The sequence below is a fragment of the Ailuropoda melanoleuca genome, chromosome 2 (assembly GCF_002007445.2).
Source record: "Ailuropoda melanoleuca isolate Jingjing chromosome 2, ASM200744v2, whole genome shotgun sequence".
NCBI classification, from domain to species: domain Eukaryota; kingdom Metazoa; phylum Chordata; class Mammalia; order Carnivora; family Ursidae; genus Ailuropoda; species Ailuropoda melanoleuca.
In genome coordinates this window covers 181,419,277-181,441,961 of record NC_048219.1, presented here as the reverse complement: position 1 = coordinate 181,441,961, position 22,685 = coordinate 181,419,277, and the positions used below count along the sequence as shown (strand labels likewise).

The 22,685-nt window shown below is 58.5% G+C and overlaps 1 protein-coding gene across 2 annotated transcripts in view; it reads right to left on the bottom strand.

Moving 5' to 3' along the window:
- The window catches only part of ASIC4 (acid sensing ion channel subunit family member 4), a 23,821-nt gene extending 1,136 nt beyond the window's left edge, over nucleotides 1–22,685 (bottom strand). The window contains exons 1-10 of one of the 2 annotated variants that reach the window (XM_019805477.2): nucleotides 22,012–22,684; nucleotides 20,684–21,569; nucleotides 5,769–5,913; nucleotides 5,546–5,673; nucleotides 5,195–5,357; nucleotides 4,432–4,488; nucleotides 2,138–2,291; nucleotides 678–769; nucleotides 519–598; nucleotides 68–172 (exon numbers count right to left, since the gene is read on the bottom strand). In XM_019805477.2, the coding sequence (XP_019661036.1) occupies nucleotides 68–172; nucleotides 519–598; nucleotides 678–769; nucleotides 2,138–2,291; nucleotides 4,432–4,488; nucleotides 5,195–5,357; nucleotides 5,546–5,673; nucleotides 5,769–5,913; nucleotides 20,684–21,265 (1,506 nt within the window). In that variant the 5' untranslated portion in view covers nucleotides 21,266–21,569; nucleotides 22,012–22,684. Of the gene's footprint in view, nucleotides 1–67; nucleotides 173–518; nucleotides 599–677; nucleotides 770–2,137; nucleotides 2,292–3,977; nucleotides 4,066–4,431; nucleotides 4,489–5,194; nucleotides 5,358–5,545; nucleotides 5,674–5,768; nucleotides 5,914–20,683 lie in introns of both variants that reach the window. The other variant, XM_034655248.1, reaches the window with a different exon arrangement.

The window sequence follows — 22,685 nt, the reverse complement described above, 5'->3', positions numbered from 1 at the left end:
TTTCAAAGTTGCTGAGGCCTCAGTCCCAGGAGGGGCACTGACTGTGCTCTGGGGGGCTCAACCTCACCTGCTCCTTCAGCTCCTGAAGCCCCAGCGTGGAGATGCCTCCGGCGGAGGTCCGCAGGGGGGTCTTGGGCCGACGCCACACCCGCTTCAGGCGGTCCCAGGACACCTTGGGGTTCAGGGTTGGGGGACAGTAGTGGGCTCAGGAAACTTGGTAGAGGAGAAGGGCAGTCCTCACCAGGGCCCACCTTGTAGGACTTGCTGCCCCAGCAAACCCCCAGGAGGCCTCTCTCATCCTCCCCACCCATCTCCTTCTCCTAACTCCTCAGCACCCTCACGCCTTCCAGCCCATCAGGAGACCCAGGCCCCAAACCCCAAGCTTGGTCTTGCAGCCAGGCCGACTGCACCAGGAAGCCTGTACTGCACCGCCACCTCCCCGCCGCTTTTCCCACAGCCCCTCCTCCCAGCCTCCATCCCCCGTCTAGGGGCCCCCCTACCAGGCCCCCGTCCCTTGCCTCATAGATGTAATCCAGGATCTCCAGTAGTGTGAGGATGCTGGCCCCGATGAATAGGCCCATGTGTCCCCCGAGGTCTCCTGGGGAGCAAGAGAACAGGTCAGAGGTACAGGCTAGGCTGCTCCACCCCCACGGAAACGAGTCAGGGCCGCATCTCACCCAGCAGGGCTGACAGGCCATAGGCTGCTCGCTGCTCCATGGCCTCAGAGGTCAGGGCTTCAAAAAAGACATCGAGGACCAGGAAGTTCTCCCTGTGGAGACAGGAAGCAGTGTCCCTGTGGGGCTGCCCTCCTGAGGAGGTGGCTGGCAGGGACATCCCAGGTCCAGCACATCGTGATCTGAGGTCCCCTGCCCCAAAAAGCCGGGGACCACCATGCTCAGACTCCCAAAGGCTGTGAGGAGAGACCGTCCTAGAGGCATGTCTGTTTCATATTTTGAGGGTTAGCCAAGGGCCTGGGAGAGCAAACTCAGACTCCCACGCCTGAAGGAGTCCCTCCTGCCTTCCGCTGTCGAGCGCAGATGGCATTCACTCTGCATCAACACACAATACCTCTCTAGAACTTTCAGTGGCTCCCTATTGCCCAGCAGTCCACCCCCAAATTCTTTTTCTGGACTTCCAAGACTGCCCATGATCTGCACCTTCTGAGCCAGACTGCTTTCTTATCTGCTTCTCTCCACACAGCTTCGCTTCCGCTCAGGCTCGTCTCTGTGTGGTCCCACAGTTCTCTAGTTGGGAGGCCTCCCCCGTCTCCTCCTCTCCCACACCCAGGGTCCTCAGAGGCCTGGCTCATGCCTCCCCTGCTTAATCTGTCCTGCTTGGTAATCTCAGTGGAGGCCTGACAGTTGGGATCACACCATCAAATATGGCCTCGTCCACACTGTGGCAGGAACTTTGTGGTGTAATCATCTCTGTCCCCACAGCACCCACCCCTGGCACCCTGGCACCCACAAGAGGCTCAGCATTTGTAGACTGGCTGTGGGGAACCAGACCCAAGGCTCAGTGAGGCCTCGCCTCCCGTCTGGCCACCTTGTTTCTCTCCCTCAGCACAGCATTCCCTCAGTGCGCATTTCATGGCCCCCGGGTTGCTGGGGGAGAAAGAAACAGCAGAGGGCAGAACAATGGGTGGGTGTAATGAGAGAGAGAGAGAGAGAGAGGTACAGGCTGCTGTGGGCACTCAGAGGAAAGGTGTTTGGATCAAGAAGGGACTCCCTGGAGGCGCCTGGGCAGCTCCGCTGGTTAAGGGCTGCCTTCGGCTCGGGTCATGATCTCAGGGTCGAGGGATCAAGCCCCATGTCAGGCTCTCTGCTCAGCCCAGAGTCTGCTTCACCCTCTCTCTCTGCCCCTCCCCCTGTTCATTCTCTCTCTCTCAAATAAATGAAAATCTTTATTTAAAAAAAGGGGGGCCTCCCTGGAGGTGGGGACACAGGATGTGACTTGGAGGACGCGTAGGGATTAATTAGAGGAAAAGGATTGTGAAAGACATCCCTGGCAGGAGCCTCGTTAGTGTGAAAGATGCAGCCCACTCCCCAGTCTGCACCATGCGCCGGGCCTGTGGAGGGTGGCCTCCACTAAACACACACACACACACACACACACACACACACACACACACACGTACCGGATGTAGGTCTCATTGCGGTTGTACTTCCTTGCCAGGTACCGGGCTGAGCCCCTGTTGGGGATCCTGACCATGGAGATTTCTTTCCCGTAGCGAGTCAGGTTGCAAGGAGTAGGGCAGACACATGGGCCCTCGGAGCCCCCACCCAAGGAGTCTGCAACACAGAGGCACCAACTGCAGTGGGGGGGGGGGCAGGTGGCCCAGAGGCCCACTAGCTGCTGGGAGAAGGTGGAGGGGCTGTCCTGAGGCAGGCACGTCCACAGGGAGGGCCTCTGCTGGCCGCCCTGGCACTGCCTAGGGGAGACTCGCTGGGGGTTCCTTCCTGGACCAGCTTCAGACTACCTAAGAAAGCGGGTGAAGACAGAATCCCCCAGCACCCTCCTACAGGCTTATCCTTCTGTGTCCCAGCCCCCCAAGGCCGAGAAGTTCTCATGGCTCAGACGGAGGACACAGCCCATCCGTCAGAGCTAATCAATCACACGAGGACTCAGACACACACAAGGCTCGGAGAGAATGCTGGATGAATGGGATCATATGCTTGTTTTTACATATGCATGTGGATGAGTGCATGAGTGGTGGGTGGACGGACAGATGGGCAGAAAGACAAATGCTATGTTTAATATGCTGGATTTTCTCGGGGCCTCTGGGTGGCTCAGTCAGGTAAGCATCCGACTCTTGGTTTCAGCTCAGGTCCTGATCTCATGGGTCCGTGCTCAGCAGGGAGTCTGCTTGAAGATTCTTTCCCTCTGCCCCTCCCCCTACTTGTGTGCACACATGGGCCCTTTCTCTCTCTCTCTCTCCCCCTCAAATAAATAAATAAACAAATCTTTTTTTAAAATATGCTAGATTTTCTCTGTTCCCCTCTTCGATTCATCCTCCACTCTCCACTTTTCTCTGTGCCCAGGAGACAGGGCTCTCTGCCGGATGCATCAGCCAGACTCCCTCGTCTTCTGGCTTTGGGTTGGGGTGGGCCCATGGGAGATACCCCAGCAGGGTCAGAGGTAAGGAGCAGACGGATGCCAGGGCTTCCTCTCCACCAGGCCATGGCTCGGCCGAGGCTGCTTCCCCGTCTTGGGGCCATAGCTCCTGTCCTCTGGGACAGCCACAGATCTCTGTCCAGCGGTGTTCCTTCCCTTTACCCCCTCAGGCCTGCACAAGTCAAGGCTGCCCGGTGTCGCTAGTTCTGTGGAGTTTCACCATCCAGGTGGTTCCCATGTCCCTGCTCGCACAGCTGCCCCTTCATTAACTGTCCGTTGTTCCGTTGCGCCTTTGGCTGATGCAGTTGGGATGCGGGACAGAGAAGATCTCAGTGTGGTTCCACTGCCCATCCTGTCTCTCCCTCTGCGCGGCCCCGCCATCTGAATGAATGCAAAGCCCTCCTGACCACTTGTCCTGCTTCTGCTCTTACTCCCGCCATCCATTCATCCACAGCTGATCCGAGTCACCTTGCTAACATCAGAGGGCGTTCTTGCCTTGCCTTGAGCCGCCACGGGCTTCCCAGAGCCTCTGCCGCTCTTACCACCCCCTCCTGTGTTCTCTGCCCTCTGCTGACCTTTGGTGGGGGGGAAGGCCACAGATGTCTAGCATGGAACTATTCCCACTGCCTAGATCATGCCCCTGCTTTTCAACAGCCTGGCGCTTCCACACCCTTCAAGTCTCAGCTAATCAATCACTTCCTCCAAGGATCTTCCCGCCTTCAAGCTGCATGTCCCTCCCTGAGGCCCTGTAGCACCACTGAGTTTCCCCTGTGCCAGGGCTAGTGCCGAGCCGTCACGGTGCCCGTCCACAGCCCCTCGGGCTGGGAAGCTCCATGAGGACAGCTTCTCATACCCACTCTCACCTCCAGCACCAGCCCAAGCTGCAACGTCTGCAGAAGAAGGAATGGATGGATGGATGAAAGAATGAGTGACTCGCAGCCCAAGTGAGACCTATGGATAGATGGGGTTTGCCTTACCCACACTGATAGCAGCGCATCTCCCCTCAGACTGAGAGAGAAATCCTTTCACTTTCCTAGAAAGGGTGAGCTCATTTGCTGAGCCACAGCAGAAGCCCAGCCCTTCACTCCCAGTCCTGGGTTTTCTGCACCCCCCACCCTGCTGCCTCCACTTACCCAAGTGTCCACACCTGCCAAGTCCACAGAACCCCTGGAAGTATGGGATAAGGCTCAACCCCAGGAGGAACCGTCCAGGGAGAGACTAGGAGGAGGGGGGGCCAAGGCAGTGAGGAGAACGGTGGACAGAGAGATGAAGAGGAAGATGACGGAGGGGCAGGGGAAGGGAGAAGGCAGCACGGACCCAGTGTGTGGTCGGCACACTCGATGTAGATATTTGGCGGGCAGATGGTCTCATTGCCTGAAAGGAGAGAAGATTATTCCTGGAGTCTACAATTCCACCCCCTCTCCCGCACCACGTTCCCAAATGTGGGCACACACGTGCACACACACACATGCACACACACACGTTTGCACATCCCTATACATGCAGGGGCTTCCACATGCATGTGCATGCATGCTTGAAATGTCCACATGCATATACTCATGCAAACATGTACACACTTGCACGCACGCATACATACCCACACACCTGTATGCATGTGTTCAAGCATGTGCACACAACCCCTAGTACAAGCACAAATGTACATATTAGCGTGCCCACAAGCATGCACGTGTGCATTTCCAGACGCGTATGTGAAAACACATAAAATCCCAAACAGGGGCGCCTGGGGGGTAGTCTGTTATACATCCGACTCTTGGTTTCAGCTCAGTTAATGATCTCAGGGTCATGAGATGGAGCCCCTCGTGGCTCCACGTTCAGCAGGGAGTCTGCTTCTTTCTCTGTGTCTCTGCCCCTCCTCCCCCCCGCCTCTCTCAAAGAAATAAATGAATAACTCTTTTTTAAAAATCCCAAACACATACGCGTGCACTCACGGGCCTATAGACATGCACACATGCTGTGGTACACACGCGCTTGCTCGTGCACAGGCACAGCGTTTCGCCCCTGGAGGTTCTGGAGCCTGGCAGGGCGGCCCGGAGGGCTGGCGGGAGGGGAGGGTGCCCACCTGGCATGTGCACCATCCGGCAATGGCAGCGCTGAAGCACGGCCTCCTTTTCGCAGCGCAGCCGGCAGGCAGACACGCTGTAGGCTGAGTAACCCTGAAGCTCAGGCTCCCCGAGCCCACTCTCCGCCCGGCAGTTGCCCCAGGGCTGGGGCAGATAGGTCAGCTGCAGAGGTGGGGCATATGGGGTCACGCCTCAAAGTCCCACCTGGCCCTCCAGTGCCCATAGCTCCAGCAAAGTCCATGGGGGAGGTGGTGGGCGGTGAGCGTTGGAGGGCAGGTCCAGTCAGCATCCCCTCTGAGCCCAAAGACCCTGCCCAATGCCCGATCTAGGGCCCGACTGAAGGTGCTCACCCGCTGTTCCTGGCAGGACACAAAGGTTTGGAAGCCTGGGGACACTCCGAAGCCCAACTGGTGGATGTAGGGGGGCTCCTCTTGGCTATGGATCTGCACTCGAATGCCAGCCTCAAACGAGGTCTCGTCTGCACAATGGAGATGGGGACTTTTGGAAACCCATCCCGGGCAGAGAGCCCAGGCTGGAGCCCCCAAATCGGCCCCCATCCCTTTCCCTGCATACTTGTCTCTCTCCAGATGGGCAGGTATTCCTCCTGCTGGATATCCAACATGATCTCCAGGCCACTGCCCATGCCCCCCGCCCGACTGGGCAGTGAACTCTGTGGATCTGCGTTGAAGGTATAACACTTCCCATAGCGAGTATAGACCTGCAGGGTGAGAGAGAGGAGGAGAGGAGATGAACAGAGGGGCTAGGACAATTCCTTAAGCTTCAGGTTCCCTATCCTGTGAGAGGGCCACTGCACCTGCCCGGACACCAGTGTCCAACAGTAAGCAGTCTGCAGCCCAGCCTCTTCGCCAAGCAGTGTCTTTTCTAGTGACATCCTCTCTTAGGTGATTAAAAGGCATCTCCAGCGTAACATATCAATAGCAGAACTCTTGCTAACTTCCCAAAGCCTGTGCCCCCCCCAATTAAAAGGTCCCACCCTCTATCCAGTTTCTCAAGTCAGAATCCTTGACACTTCCCTCTCTCTCACCCCTGCATTGGATCCAGCATGTGCGCTGGGCAATTCTACTTCTGAAATCTATTTAGAATCCAACCACTTCCCTTCCATCTCATGCCCCACTCCTTCACCATCATCTCCCACCTTGTGGTGGGCTCCTAACTGGTCTGCTTTCATCCATCCTTGCCTTGCGCAAGGCCCTTCCCCCATGCAGTAGCCAGAGTGCCCGTTGTAAAGTGCATGGATCTGATCGAGTCCCTTGCTGGCTTGAAACCCAACATTTCCCAGAGAATAAAGCCCAGCTCCTTCCGTGGCCTGAAAATCTCCATGCGGTGTGACCCCTCCTGGCACTCCAGCCCTGGATCTCGGCAACAAATTCAAACTTACGGAGCCCCTTCCTTCCTCTGGCCCTTTTTCATTCAGTTCCCCCACCTGGAATGCTTTCCCCATCCCTCCCTTGGCCAGCTTAGCTGTCTTTTAAATCTCTGCTTAAATGTCCCCTCTTCAGACGCATGCACATATACCACACACACATTCAACGTCACCCTCCATCCATCAAGGTTTTCCTCGGTTTGCTAAGTACTTATCAAGACCTGAGATGATCTTGTTTATCTGTTTGTCTCCTTGTCCGGTATCCATCTCTCGCCCACTGAGGTTTATGCCACACAGGAGCAATGAGCTTGTCTGCTGTCTCCAGCCCTGGCCCAGTGCCTAGCACAAGGGATGCTTACAAGCCATTACTACCGCACTCGACAAAGCTCCCTTTTCCCGTACGGAGAGTTACCCAGCACGGACACCAGATGGCGCTGGCGCCCCGGAGATGGAAGCCGAAGTCCTGCCGGCCGTAGCTGCGAAGGGGCGTTGGGGAGCAGCTGGGGCGGAGGCGGGGTCAAAGAAGCGGCGGAGGCAAGTTCCCCGCTGCCAGGCTCACCCCACTGAGACGAGGCCCCGGGTCAAACCCATCACAAGCAGCACCTTCCCTGGGGTCAAGGGGTCAGTGCACTCAATCACTCTCCCCCTCTCCCTCCCCTCTCCTTTGGAACATTTCACACTGGTAAAAGCTGGGAGAGAAGGCACGAGCGCGTGCTGTTGGGGAAAAGATATCCTAAATGCCTAGCTTCAGAGAGACGGTGTAGAAGAGAGAGGGGCTGGGTTGGGGGCAGCGGGAGGGAGGATCCCAAGAACTGGGGACCTGGGGCACCCTTACTGGGGAACAGAGTTAAGTCTCCCATGCCCCCTATGGTAATCAGTCGCCCTGGTGATGCTGTCCTCTCACACACCCTGCCTCTTGGTCCTCAAACAAAACTGGGTGCATAACATGAATCGTCCAATTTACAAACTATGGCTACATCTACCCCTGTCCCATTTTATGTACTCAGCGACTCCGGTATGGGTAGGTATAATTAACCTAGTTTTTATAGACCAGGAAACGACTGCTCAGAGAGGTGATGTAACTTGCTCAAGGTCACACAACCAGTCAACTAGTCAGTGGGAGAAGTGGAATTCATCCGGATGCAAGACTTGAGCTGTTCCCACAACCCATTTCTGGCAGCTGCCCACCCACCAAGCCACGCCCGGCTCCTTCTAGGCCTTGCCCAGCGGAAATGAGGCAGGAGTGTAACTCCACACCCAGCTGTCCCCCTTTCTCCGCTTCCTCCTTCCCTTGTGCTCTACTCCCATACACCTTCCTCACTCTGTTCTGCAGATCCACTGCCTCTCAGTTCCTCTCCTGTCCCGCCCCTCCTGCTCTGCCCCCTCACCAGCTTTTGGGCTCTGGTCCTTGGCCCTGCCCGGATCACCCCTGCCCACTCCGTGCTGGGGCAGGAGGAGGCACACTGACAGTCCCAGAGCATTTGCCGCGCCCAGGCCCTAAAGCTTAAATGCTTCACATGCTCTTTCCAATGGGATCCTCGCAACCACCCTGGATCCCACAGACGAAGAAACGGAGGCTCCGAGGTGGGCTGAGTTACCAAGGTCTCGAGATCAGTGCTTCTCAAACTTTAATGTGTGCACAAAGCACCTGGGGACCTTGCTAAAATACGGATTCCGATTCAGTAACGTGGGAGATGCTGCGTTTCTAACAACCTGCTGGTCCATGCACCGCACTTCAAGTAGAAAGGCCCTAAAGGAGCGGGTGAGAGTCCAGTAAGAAGACAGCTCCACTTTCACCTGAGCTCTGACCTGTCACTGGAGGGAGGGGAACCCGGAAAAGGCTGGGGGCAAGATTCCTGGATCCCCGGGAGTGTAGGAAAGACAGATGGGAGGAATAGATAAATATTTGCCTCAAATCTCAAGGCACCACCCTCTTCCTACTTAGGGCCAAAAAGATGCAGCCAGTGGTAAGGTATGCTCTAGTTGAGAGGCTAAACAAGGCATGGGCTCCATGGGGGACTGGGTTAGTGAGCTACCCCCCCCCACCCCCCACCCATGCTGCAGTACCTTGGCTCTCCCTGACCACCAGAAATCGTCATGGCCTCTCCACAGCTCAGCCCAACGCATGGGACTGTGGCCTCCCTGTGGCTGAGAGCCCCAGTTTACCATCTTGGCTTGCAAAGAGCCCAGCACAACTTGTAGAAGGAGGCTTGAGGTGGAGGGAAGGAGGGTCAGGTGAGCCCTTCTAAAGGTCCGGAGCTATGGTGCTTCTCATTTATTTTCTCCTTTGAGCCTTCCAGAAAACCACACGAGGAAAGTATTGTTGCCCCCATTTAATGGTGAGGCAGGGAAAGTGACTTGGCTAAGGGCCCAGAGCAAGGAACGGAGGCCAGGGATTCAGTGAACACATGACCCTGGTAGGCTCCTGACCCTGGGTGGGGCTCGGGCAGCCTCCCTTCCTAATACCTCCAATGTGTTCGTACAGACACATGCTGCGTGACCCGGAGGCCAGCCCTGTGCAGGGCAGAGGTAACCGGGAAGGTTTTGACTACAATGACTTTGCAGGGGCGGGGGAGGGGGTTCCTGGCCCCCCTGCCCTTGAGGTGGTGGTGCAGCGAGAGCGGGAGCGAGTGAGGGGGAAGAGCTCTGGGTCTGATGGATATACTCTGCAGGGAACGGACAGGCCAGATTGGCAGGGCCACCTGCACAGCCCAGGTCAGGCCCAACTGCTGGGCAGAGCAGAGCGTTGCCCCGGAGACGGTCCCCGGGCCAAGCAGGCAGCGGCGGGTGGAACCACTAGCTCCTAAGTGGTAGAACTCTGGTGGCGGCACAGCCCACAGCCTCTTCCATGGAGACGGCACGGCAGCTCCGCCTCCAGGTCCCCCAGGCCGGCCACTGCTCTCTTCCCCCACGGACTGGCCCAGAAGGAGGGTGTGTGTACAGGAGAGTCCAGGGCCCAGCAACGGAAAGGCGCAGGTGTGGGGCCAGGATGTGCCTTCATGGGCTGCGGTTCTGTCTCCAAATGACCCACCATCAGCCTTTGGGTCCTGTCCCCATGTCAGACCCCCACCTCTTCCTTTGGTCTGTCCCCCTCCCCCCACTCTCTGCCTTAACTCCCAGGTCCACCTTCCTGATCTGAGGTTAAGCTCATGACCTCCCAGAATCTTTCTGGACCCAGGCTGAACAGCTTCTAGAAGGGAATCTGTCCACGCTGCGTGTGGACCCTTGGACGCCTCCCTTACCTTTTTCCGGCCAGCCCTCTGCCTGTCCCTCTCAGGGCACATTACCCTTTCTTGGCCTGGACCCTACCTGGGTTTGCCTCCCTAGTCTCTGTCCCCTGATCTCGGTCTGTGTCTCAAGACCCTTCCCTAATTCTCCTGGCCTGGCTGTCCTCAACATCTGAGAAATTATCCATCTAGCCTCTGTTTCTCCGTCCATTGCCTTCTGTCAGCCTGTCACCCTGGCCTCTGTCTTCCTCTCCCGTTGGCCCGGCTGCCCCCCGTCCTCTCTATTCCTTTGACTTCTGCATCTGCACCCTGTTTATCCTTAGCCTAGGTGTCCGGTCTCTGTCTCTTGTCTTCCTACCAGACTTTTCCCTGGGCCCGAAACTGCCCCTGTCAAGCCAGGAACCCCTCCCCAGGTGTGCTTCTGTCCTTCTCCCTGACCCCTCCTCCAGGTCTGCCCCAGACAACGTCAGAGTTTGGGAGCAAACTGTCCAGAGCTCTCTACTCTGAACAGTGGCTCCTCACAGCCCCTTGGGTTCCATCTATCCACAGCTCCCATTTCCCCGGAAAGCTCTCCTTGGCTGGCTGGTTTGCATGCGCCCCCAGCCCTCCCCACCCCTCATCCTCCCTGCAGTCTCGGAGCCCACTGGAGCCCACGGGGTTAACAGGCAATTAGCAGGGCCAAGGCTCAGAGCTGTGGGGGAGAGGGCCCTGGGCCTCCAGGAGATAAGAAGCAGCCCAGAGCAGCCGGAGGCTGGGCTAATCCCAGAGCTAATCTGCGGCTTGGGCTTTTATCTCAACCGCCTTCTGGGCACCCTGTCTCTGCTAAGGCCCTGGCACCCCCCCCACTTTTCCACAGTAGTTTCATCCCCCCACGTTCCATTAGCCCTCCCCTGATGCGTCCAGCCCCAGGCCTTTCGCAGGCCCCTGGAATGAATTCCCCTTAACCCTACAGTGCCCTGGAGTTCACAGGGGGCCTGTGGAAGGGGGGGGGTGCATCTTCTCTGGTCCTGGACTGTGACTAGCACAGCAGGTTGAACAACTCTTGAACACCCGGGGGTGGCAGCAGCGTCCAAGTTCAAAGCCTTCTCTATCCTCACTGGGGCAGGAAGAAAGCACCAACTCAAGACACCTGGGGTGTCTATGCTGGTCTTATAAAGGCCAAAACAGAAGCCTGGGGGTGGCAAGGTACATATCCAAGGGCACAGAGGAAGACGGGGCAAATTCAGAACTAGAGTCCAGTCCCTCTCCCCCACTGGCCCCAACACTCTCCTCTAACCCCCCCGGGGAGTCAGCAGACCCTGGTGCCCCCTCAGCTCCAGCACGGACAGCCTGTATAACCTTGGCTAATAAAGTGACTTATTGACTTCTCTGCACCTGTTTCCTCATCTGTCAAGTGGGAATAGAAATTCTTGCCTGACTTATTTCATGGGGTGATTGCACGGAGTGTAGGTAAAAGGCATCTGCAAAGTGAGATCACATGCCTGAGGCCTGAACGTTAGCAAGAAGAGTGCTGTAGAGACTGAGAAGAACCCGGGGCAGACAGCGACCATTGGAGGAGGCGCCGGCAATGGATACACAGAACATAGTTTCTTAACTTGGGGAAAAAGGCACATACTTTTGAGTCCCACAGAACAGGGTTCAAATCCAGGCTCTGCCACCAACCTCAGACAAACCAGCTTGGGTGCGGGTGCATGATTTAATCTCTCTGAGCCTAGGATGGCACATCTGTTAAAGGGAGGTGGTAATTTCTCCTCCTAAAGTTAGCCGTGAGGGTGAGAGAGACGTTCCGAGAGTGATGCGGGGAAGGGCGCTCAGGGAAGGCAGCAGGCGGTGGTATGGGGTGTACATTTGTGAATGGGGCTTCTTGCCAAATGCTAGCTTTTTTCTCTCTCTCTCTCTCTCTCTCTCTTTCTTTCTCATATTGAAGTATACTTGACATCGGAACTGCGTTTTGATCTTGGAGTTCCAGTGTCCCATTCTCGGGGCACCATGCACCTCGGTAGAGGGGTGAAGGCTCTCTCAGCAATCTGTCAGAGCGGAACCCCCCCAGCTCTGAGATACGGATCTCCTACTGGCTGGGAAGCAGCACCCAGGCCAACAGGCCTGAAGCCCACCCTGCTTCACATCTGGGCCCTGCCTTTACTGCCTGTGGGATTCGGGTTCAGCCATTTAACCTCTCTGATCCTCCATTTTTCACCTGTCAAATGGGAATAATAGTAGACACCCTTCAGAGGTGTCATGAGGAAAGAGATAATATACATAAAGAACAGCAACACCTAACATTTATTTAGTGCTTACTGTATGCCAAGCATGGTCCTCAGCGCTTCATATAAATTAACTCCTTAATCCTATACTTCATCCTCCCTGTGCAGAGGTCACTTATGCCCATTTTATAGGCAAGATAATAGAGGCCCCAAGAGGGTAAGGGCCCTGCCAGCGTCACATCACACAGCACAGCACATGCCCCGCAGTCTGGAGCCCAAGTCTGTGCTCGTACCCACTGTGCGATGATGACACACAGCGGCACAGCACCAACAACATAGTAGGTCCTCAAGAGAGGCAGGTGTTCACACAACACTCACGTGCCCAACACTATTCTCTAAGCCTGTGCCATGCGTTGTCGGGCACCCTGTTTGGTGCTGGGGACGGTTCAGAGAACTAAACAGACAGTCTCTGCCCTGAGGGCCTTTGCTGTCTGACTGCAGAGGGATCTGTTCATTCAAAACGTGTTTATTGAGCCGCCTACACTTAAAAGCAGGTGAACAGCAGTGGGGAACCAAACAGACCCGACAACCACAAGTATAGGCAGATCATTACTAGTTGTGACTATTGCTGGGATGGGGGGAGCAGCCCAAGTGCTCTGACAGTGGGACAAGAGTTGGATTTGGGTCAGAGAGGAAATCTCACCCACACAGGAAGGGCTTCAGATCGTTCCACACGGCGGAGACTGAGCAGAACGCGCACCCCCACATCCCCCCAGCGGGCCTGGCCTCCCCCCTACCACACCCCCACAGCCACCCAGGGGCTTTTCTGAGCGACTTCCCCCCAAGGTTGAAGCGCTCGGGCTCCCAGCCCAGGAGGAAATCGGAGCGGTGCTTGTTCAAATGTAAATGTGTGAGCTGTGGGGGAAGAGAAGTAGGGGACGGTCGAGGCCGCTCGACTCCAGGCTGAGGTCGAGCTGGGAGCCCAGAGAGCTTGGGGCCCGTAGCAGAATGCGACGATTCCAGGCGTGCGCCGCGTTTCCACGGGAGAGGAGACCTCGGGGCCTCCAGCACGCAGGTAAACAGGCAAACCTGTTCCCAGGTAGCAACCACGTAGGCCTTAGACCGTAGAAAGTCATTTTTCCAGGCGGGAATATTTTTAATTTGTAACGAAGCCCTTCCCTGACATTGCCGCCCCTCGATGCAGTTATTCGGTAGAGTTGTGCTGACACAGTGGAGCACACACCCACTGCCGGGTGGGAGTTCGGGACCAAGACCGAGAGGGTGGCGGTGGCGGTGGGTGGGTGTGCGCCCCCCACCCCACCCCCGCACACGCACCCCGGCGTCCAGGCCCCGCACACCCGCACCCAGGGGGCCGCACCCACCGCCGCACGCTCCCCGCCGCCCCCTCCTCCCTCCCGCGGGGCAGGCATCCATCACAGCGCCCGAGAGCCCTCCCTCCCGTCTCCTCCGGGCGCCTCGGCTCTCCTCCCTGGGTTTGCCTCATTTGCATTCCCTCGGCTCCCGGCTCCTCGGCAAAGTGACCTCCGCACACAGCAGCGCCAGAGGCTTCCACCGCGGAGGGAGACACCGCCTCCCGCCGCCCGGCGCCCGGGGAGGGCCGAGGGGGCGCGAGCCCGGACGGCTGGGCGGGGGCCCGAGGAGGCGGTTCCGCGGGGGCAGCTGGCGGGCTCGGGAGCAGCGGGAAAGGCCTTGGGGTCCAGGGGAGCAGACTGACTCCGATGGGATTTGAACCCGCGACCTCAGATTCTCTGCGGGGCGGGAGTGGGACGTGGAGGTCAGCACCAGGCTCGCGGAGCTGCACCCCAGAAACGGAACCCCTGTTTGGAACCTGGGGCTCCCCAACACCCCGTTCCCTCGCCCCACGCGCTGCCACTGGATGGAGAGGGGCCAGCCCTCACGGCAGTCGCCCAGGAGTCCCCAGGCCCCCCTGCGGGCCTGACCAGCCCGCGTCCCCGCTCCCCTGGCCCGCCGATCCGCCTCCCCTCCCCCCGTTTGGTATTTACACCTTTCACACATTTGTAAGCTATTATCCTGTCCACGCTTAGTCACCGCTGAGCCAAGCGCCACGGATTTAGCTCCTTTAATCTTTCCTCCTAAATCAATCCTCCATTTCCCCTTAATCATCCCGTGGCTCCTCTCTGAACTCTCGCTGCCTGGCCTGCTGCAGCCGATGCCTGTCTCTGGAACTGCTCCCCCTCCAATCCCAAACCGGTGTCCCAAGGGCATGGTGAACATTTGGGGGATAGGTTGGTTTCCAGAGCGGCGGGCCCCCCGCTTGGGAGCCAGGAGAAAAAGTGCAGACACTCCCTCTCCGCCCCCACCCTCTTCTGGAAACACACAGCACTCTGAACCTTTGTGTCTCCACCCTCTGGGTCTCTGTCCTCCTCCCGCCTTCCCACCCCCATTCCTCTGGTTGGCTCCAAGACCCTAACCCTCAGGTCTCCTGTCCATGGTTCTGGCTGTCCCCACCCCCTCTACCAGCTGTGATAAGGAGGTGGCATTGCAGAGAGAGCCTGGAAGGGCCGGGAAACACTAACTCACCAGCCCGGGGCTGCCTGATCCCCTCCTCCAGGGTCCTGTCCATCTCTCCTGGACCACCGGTCCCCACCCTGCATTTACTCCCTCCCAGTGGGATCCACTGACTCAGGGGCCTCAGCCTGAGCAGCCCTGAAGCTCCGCTCTCCTCGAGCTCCCTGGGATGCTCCTGTCTCCCTGCCGCCCAGCCCTGATCCTTTCTGCCCCCACAAGCCTGCCCCGCAAAGGCAGCCCTGCTGCCAGCCACAAGAGGGAGCAGAGTCCTCCCGCGAAGCAGAAGGGTAGGGGTGGGGGTCCAGGAAGGAGAGTGGGTAGGGGAGAAAGAGGGAGGACAGGAGGGGGATTAAGGGGGCCATTTCTTCAAATGCTAATCAGCGTCTTCCGGCAGTGCCACAAGAAACTGAGCTGATAATGAGCCCAGCTCGGGGCTGATTCCTGATTAATGAAGAGGCCACAGGGCTGCTGAGCGGGGCCGGGTGGGGCAGGTCCCTCAGACCCTGAAAACCAGTCCTCTGAAATGATAACAGCCCCTGCCCTTGGATGCTTGGCCGCACCACCCGGAGCCCCAGATCCCCAACTCCACTGGCGAATGGGAAGCAGCCAGACTGAGAGCACCCCCTCCAGGAGGGCCACAGGGTCGGCAGCCAGCACTGGGGCAGGAGGTGGGGAGAGCAAACACTGGGCTCTGCAATCGGGGAGTTGTAGGTAGGCCTCGGAGTATTTTGTAAATCAGGAACATTTTTACTAAAATAATCAAGACTTGGGCTTCCCTGGACCCCCCCCCCAAACACACACACACCCCACTGGGCATCCCTGACCTTAGGGTCCTAGTTAGCTGGGACTGAGGGTAAGCGATCTTCAGTTTTGCTCAGACCCCACCCTTCCCTGCTGTGTGCCCTCCACGACCTGACCTGTGCTGACCTGCGTGGCTCCTGAAGGCTGACCACCCCTGAACTAGATGTTGAACTGAATGTTCTCCAGATACATGCCTCAGGAGAGGATGAGACCAGAGGGGGTAGAGGGCTGGGCAGAGGGTGAGGATAAGAGGTAAGCTTGTCTGCCTGGACCAGCCTCAATGGGAAGCCCACCCCTTCTTGAGTCAAGGGGATGAGGGACAGCCCTCAGCAAAGGTGGAGAGTTGGCATGTTCTGGGGGTAGCCCTCCCACAACCAAGGAGGCAGGGCAGAGATGCTCAGTACTGGCCTGACCACACCAGGGAGGGGGACAGGCTCAGGAGGCAGCTGGGGTGGAAGGCGGGGGACTGCGGAGGATCTGGCATGGGGGAGCCAGGGAGTGCTAGAGGGCCTCCCTGCTTGCTGCTCCCCCTGCCTATTGCTGCTCCCCCTGCCTGGGAGCTGTCCTGGCTGGCAGCTGGGGTGGGGCTGGGAGAGGAGGGAGGAGGGCAGGGAGGGGGACTGCCCAGCTGGAAGAGGCCTTGTCTAATTGTGCCTGATTAGTAGAGAGGAAGAGAACAGGGCGAGTGATTAATAGTCACGGCAGTCACCAGCGAGTGGGGAAGGAGGGCTGGGAGGGGGAGGGAAGTCTGAGAGCCAAGAGGGGATGGAGGCTGTGAAGGGCCCACGGGTCCCTGATCACCTGCCTCCCCCGGGGACTGCCTGGATGACCCCACAGAGAGGTCCTCCCCCTGCCTCCTCAAGGATTCTCCACCTCCCCCATGCCTCAATTTTCCAGATAATAGAATGGAAGAGAAAAGACCAAGGTCATGTCCTGCACCTGGGAAGAAAGGTCTATGTGCTCACGTGGTGTTTCCAGACACCTCGCGATGTCCCCAGACACAGACCCTAACCTCAGCTCAACCTGGGACCTCAGCCCAGACTGGTGATGGCGAGACTTCCTACTAGAGCCCACAGCCACCACCTCACATCCTTGGACCCCAGTTGGAATTCCGAGCCCTGCCCATTCTGGCAGTCTGAACCTTGTTCCTTGGACGCCAAGAACTATGCTGTCCAGTATGGTTGCCCCTAGCTAGCCACATGCGACTGTTTGAACTGAACATTCATTTTCCCTGTCACACTGATCCCCTGTCAGATTCTCGATAGCCAGTGTGGCCAGTGACTGCCCTGCCGGACAGGGCAGATGCAGACCCTTTCCACCATCCCAGAGGTGTCTGGCAGGAGAGCACGGATCTGGAGAGTGTGTGTGCACACTCTTGCACACATGCACGCGTGCATGAATATTTGGGAGGGGTGGGTCGCAGGGTAATGTTGGCAAGGCTGTAATAGTGGAGGGGAGGGTCTGGGTCTGAGGGTCAGGACCAGGGGAAGGCCAGGTGATGGCCAGTAGCAAAGGCGCCAGTACAGGGGTCAGAAACAGCAGGTGGTGCTGGCGACAGTGGGGCGAGAGAGCAGGGAGTTGGGGCAGCAGCCCCTGGAACAGTAGACACTTGCAGAGGACACACATGCTACCAGGCAGCGCGCTAAGCCCAGATTTTTTAGGTTCTACTACTGTATTTACTGAATAGAGAAACTGTTGCTCGTGGAAGCTTTTCGACTTCTCCAAGGCCACCCGGCTTAAACGGGAGAGCTGAGGTTCAAATCCAGCCGGTCTGGCTGGGGTGGGGGGGACCACACCCTTGACCGCCCCACCATACACTCCCAGGCTGAGAGGAGATGCTGAATTTTAGAGCCGCCCTTGCATTTTACAGCTAAAGAAATGAATCCTAGGGAGAAAGAGTGATTTCTGCCTTCTAGTAAGTGGGCAGGCTGAGAGCAAGCCGCAATGGGGAAAGTATGGATGGGGCTTGGAGCACCAGGGTGGGGGGGGGAGCAGATGGTGGTGGGAATCGGGAGGAAGGGAGAGAACATATAGGTGGTGAGAGCAGGAGGCGAGGTGGGAGTGGGTGGGTGGGGATGAGACAGTGAGGAGGGGGAGGGGAGGAGGAGAAGGGACCCGGTGAGCTAGGTGGAGGGGAGCATTGGGTGGAGCCCGGAGCATCTCCCCGCTCTCTCCCCTTCTCTCCAGACCTCCCAGACCTGATTCATGCCTTGAACCTTTGCAGCCCTCTTCAGCCCAGAGTGGCATCTCTCTCTCTGAACTCTGGGCTCTTCAGGTACCTCTTTTGGAGATTAATCCTAGCACCTCATGACGCCGCTGCCGCTTCCGTGGCTGGTTAACTCTTGCATGGTCGGTTAAGCTCCTGAGTGTCCCTGTCTCTGTTCTACTGCCAGAGTGTAGGCTGCTTGAGGACAGGGACTGGGGACTGGGGCTTCCCTTCTTTGTTCTCCTCCACGCCACCTAGCAGGCACGGAGTAGGCATGCAAAGCTCCATGTTGACTGGCTGAGTGACTGGGAGTCAGTGAGGGGGTATCAGGGAGCGTGGGGGTGAAAGCAATTGCTTTCAGTGGTAACAGAAGCAGGAGCAGCAGCTTAGGGGACTGGGGGAGGGCGCATTACCTGGAGTAAAAATAGGCTGGAAAATGTGACATTTATTAACTTGGATTCCAGAGGAAAGGTCACAGCAGAGTGGGGAGTGGGAAGGAGGAAACAGGGAGAGCAACAGAAAACACAGCCCCTTACCCAAAGCCTGTCACTGTCACTGACCATCTCACCACCCACGCCCTGGCAGGTTCCCCACCACCTGGTCCCTGTACCCGTCTCTCTACCACTGATCTCCAGCATGAGCTCCGTGTTACTACAGGGTCCGTGTGGACCTCATGTCCTCAGTAGAGACCCTATGTCTTCATCTCATACCCCTTCTCCAATCTTGCCCCCACAATATACCCCCATCTTGCCCACTGCTGTGGATCATGGGCTGCCATCCCAGTCAATAATCCCAGACCCCGTTGTATTTGCAGTAGACTCAACCCCAGAAGGCCAGGTCCAAGGGAGAGTTACACTCAGCAAATGGGGGGTGGGGTGTGGGCAGAAGGCTATGGCATCTAGACTGGGTGGGGGACACAGAAAGCAGGATCCAAAGGGGATTTCCTGTCCCCCAGTGCTTGCTTTGCCCCTCCGCTCTTCTAGGGCATGCTGCAAACCCAAAGCTGAGATCCACAAACTTCACCTACCCTCCTCACTCTCTTCTCTGCAGCCCCAGAGTATGAAAAGGCCTGTGGGACATCCCTCCTCTTCATCCTCAGGATTCCAAGAGACTCCCTGTTCCCATAACCTCCAGGCACCTTCTCTTTTCCTAGAGCCAGGCAGGATACCCCTGCTTCCCTCACCTTACTTCCCCCTTCCCCACCTCTCCCTCCTCCCTCCTCCTCTCCTTCCCACTGAGGTTTCAACACACTTCCCTTTCCTTTCCACTCCCGAATGAGGCCTGAGATGCGAACTATGCTCAGGGACACAAAGCTGCCATTGATTTCTGCCCCCACAGCACCTGCTGAGACTGGGCTCTGTCTGCCCCCCCAACTCTGAGGGGTGAGGATGTCAGAGGGGCCCCAGGGACCCAAAAGGCCACGTGTGCACTCTCAACACCTCACCTCCTCCTTGGGGATTCCTGCAGTCCTGGATTTGGGAGCAGTGATTTTTTCCTAGAGGAGGGGTGTGTAGCCACACAAAAGCCCCGCGGCCCCCAACCCAGCACCATCCTTCCTTCCTGTCCCTTCCTCCGTTTCTGCGCAAGTCCCCCCACATCCAGTGTCAGGAGGACCCAGAAGCTGCAGGCACGGGTGATGGTGAGAGGAGCCTCAGTACGCCTAGTAGAGGCATGTTTCCTGCTGATGCTGAGGCAGTGAGTGAAGGGGAACCTGGGCAGGGGGCAGCTGGGTGGGCGGAGTGCCCCCACTCCTACTCCCATCTCTGGGGCAGGCCACACTGGAGGCTGGCTGGACTGGGCATCATGTGGATGTCACATATTTGCATATGCGCTGGGCAGTGGTGACGAGGGTACAACACACATGTATGTACACAATGCTGGGAGTCAACTGGGGACTGGGGACTGAGGACAGGCAGCTCAAGTGCCAGGGATAATAGATGCTGGGGGTGAATGGAGTCCTGACAGACAGACAGACAGTACACGAGACACGCCCCCCATGCTCACACCTGACTGTGGGAGGTGTACAGGGAAGGGACACTCCAATCCCAATGAGAGTGTGTGTGTGTGTGTGTGTCTGTTCACACACGTGTGAGACATGGCACCAGCAGCCCCCACCTGGGGAGAGGGATTGAGGTGGATGGGGGGAGCATCAAGAGAGGGGATGGCATCCACAGTGCGGCCCTGTCCTCGGCAGCTGAGCGAGAGCTGGCATGTGAGCATGGAGGTGAGCTCTTGGCATGTGGGTGTGCAGGTGTGCACGTGAGTACAGTGACAGGGACACTGAGTACGAGAGAGGGAGTGCAGGAAACTGTCCCCAGCAGCAGGGGTGTGTGTGTGTGTGTCTGTGTGTGTGTGTGTGTGTGTGTGCTGGGTCGCAGCGAGGGCGAGCCATGCACAGAAGAGTGAATGAGTGATTCTCTGTAAGAGCCAGAATCGGGCAAGGGAACAGTGAGACCCAGGAAACGGAGGGAGGGAAAGCGAGAGAAGCTGGAGGGGCAGCATGAAAGAGGGATGTGTGAGAGAGTCTGTGAAAGGGGGTGTGTATGAGAGACACAGAGACAGAGAAGAGACACTGGCGCCCAGTGTACGCGAAGATCAAGATCGTTTCTTCCAGCCTGCCGATCGGGCCAGCTCCCCAAGAGGCAGCCCTGAGTCCCTCTCTTGCTGGAGCCCCCCAGACACCCTCTTCCCATCACCCTCATCCAGTGGGGAGAAGAATCGAGTAGCCACAAAAGGAAAAGGAAACAACAGATAAGTGGGGGTCAGTTGGTCCGGCCTTGGCACGGTGCATCCCCTTCCCTCAAGCTGCCCGGCTTCCGGCCCCTGGGCCCCTCCAGGCCCCCCGGCCCCGGCCCTGGGCCCTGCAGCAGCAGAGCCAAGAAGAGGAGCGGCAGCAGCACCAGGGTAAGCCCCTAGGAGCGACCCGGCTCCGTGCCCGGGAAGCCAGAGGGAAGCACCAGGCTTGGGGGAGACACGAGGCCAGCCTCTGGTGGCGGAAGGAAGGGAAGTCCGGTTGAGGATGCCCCTGTGCACCACCTCCCCCGCCTCTGGCACCCCCCCACCCCCTCCAGCCTCTGGCTGTCCCCGGCCAGGTGGGCCAGCCAGGCAGGACTCACCACGGAGAAGTTGCTGGCGGAGCAGTGATGTCCACTGAAGTTGCAGCTTTTGAGCATGTCGGCAAGCTGGTGGCCAGTGCGGTTGAGGATGTCTACCATGTCAGGCTCCGGGTAGCGCAGGCCAGCAGCACGGTGCCCGTCCCGGTCTTTGGGGGGCAGCCCTGTCAGATTGGCCAGGTGGAAGATGTCGGCGTCGCTGAGGGCCGAGTGCCGGAAGCGGTTGATGTTGCAGAGGGTGACAGCCGGGAAGCCCGCCACTGGGGCTGGGGCAGCAGGGTCCACAGCCACCAGGTGAGGCCGGGTCAGGTAGCCCCTGGCCAGGCCAGCAGCCTGGTACAGGAAGGCGGCCAGCGAGGTGAGTAGGGCCAGTGCCCACAGGGTTCTGCGCAGTCCGTGGGGGCCTGGGCCACAGGCCCGGCCCAGCCCGTGCAGAGTGCTGGTGCTGGCAAAGGTGGCCAGGTCCCGGGGGGCTGCTGCCCCCTGTGCAGCCCCCAAGAGGCTCTGCTCATCCCCTGCCTCCTTCTCCTTGGGTTTCGCATCCTCTTCTGCAAATTTGATTTTGCACACAATCTCGATCGGCATCTGTCCCTGGCTGCTGGGACTGGCCGGAGCCTCCCTGCCCCTGTCCCTCCCTGGCCAGCAGCCCCCTGTGCCCTCCGGAGTGGTGGCGGTGGCAGCGGCTGCTCTTCTAAACTCAGGGCAAGCGGGAGGAGGACAGGGACAGGGTGGGGGCCCGAGGTGGGGGAGTCACTCCCACTCCCAGCAGCTCCGCAGCCCTGGAGCTGCCTCTGCTGCTGCCGCTGCTGCTGCTTGTCTCTCTCCTAGATCGTCTCCTTGTGGCTTCCCTTATCAGCACCAGCACAGCTGTCAGCCCCTGCGTGTGTCCCTGCGAGCGAGCGAGGCGAGCGAGGGAGTGAGCGCTGCTCCGCCACGCCGCGCAGCCCCAGCCGCTCCGCACAGCATGTGCTCCGGAGCCCACCCCGCGCTTAATAATTCAGGACATGTCAACAGCGTTTCACCGGCGCCACTGGCGGCAGGAGCCAGGCCAGGGGCGGGGGCAGCCCCCCTGCCCAGGACAGGGATCCCCAGCCCCTGCCCTAGACCTCGTCCGCTGCCCCCCAAACTCTGGCTACAGCCTAGGCACTCGTGGGGTCCCCAGACGGCTCCACTCCCAGGCCACCCAGGGAAGGGATCTGCACCCCGAGTCCTCGGCTCATTCTGCCACTTTTCTGGACCACGCCCAGGAAGGGTCAGCCAACTCCATCCCCCTACTCCCTGACTCCTGCCGCCAGCACCCAGCCACCACCTGCCCCCACTTCCCCACTCACAGCTGCTTCCAGAAACTCCTTGGGAGAGCCACTTGTTTGAATGAGGGAGGGAGGGCAGAGGAGGGCAGGCAAGACAGACAAGGGAACAGTGGTGACTCCACCAAGATTCTTGGCTTCCCTGGAGCTTTGCTCCCAACTTCAACACCCACCATACCCCTACCTGCCCTGGGACACTGGCTGCCCCCTCCCCTCCCCCCAAACTCAGTCACTCGTGGGTCTGGGACAGAGGACGCCCTGGCTGACTTGCACATCTATGGCCACTTGGCTAATGTTTCCCAAATGTTTCCCAAATCTCTTGCCAAGCTGGGCTAGCGGTGGGGGGAGGGTGTGGGGTGAACAGGCCAGGGAGCAGAGGCAAGGTGTGATGGCTGGGAGAGAGGGTGTGGAATGGAGGGAGAGGAGGAGCCCAAATGGGGATTTGGGAGGGAGGAAGAATGTGCAAGCTTGAACGGGAGGGAGTACTATCCCAGAAGCAGAATCAGGGGGTGGCAGGCACGATAGGGCAGGGGAGCCCTGGAGTGGCTGCTGGCTTGTGGAGGGGGAGCAGGCACGTGGGGTGTTATCACAGGCAGGGGGTGGGGCCCCAGTTGGCAGCCCAGGAGGAAATGCCTTGGTGCTCCCAGGGTGGGGTGGTCACAGTAAGCAGCTCCTGTTCTGGGGGGCCCGTGTGAGAA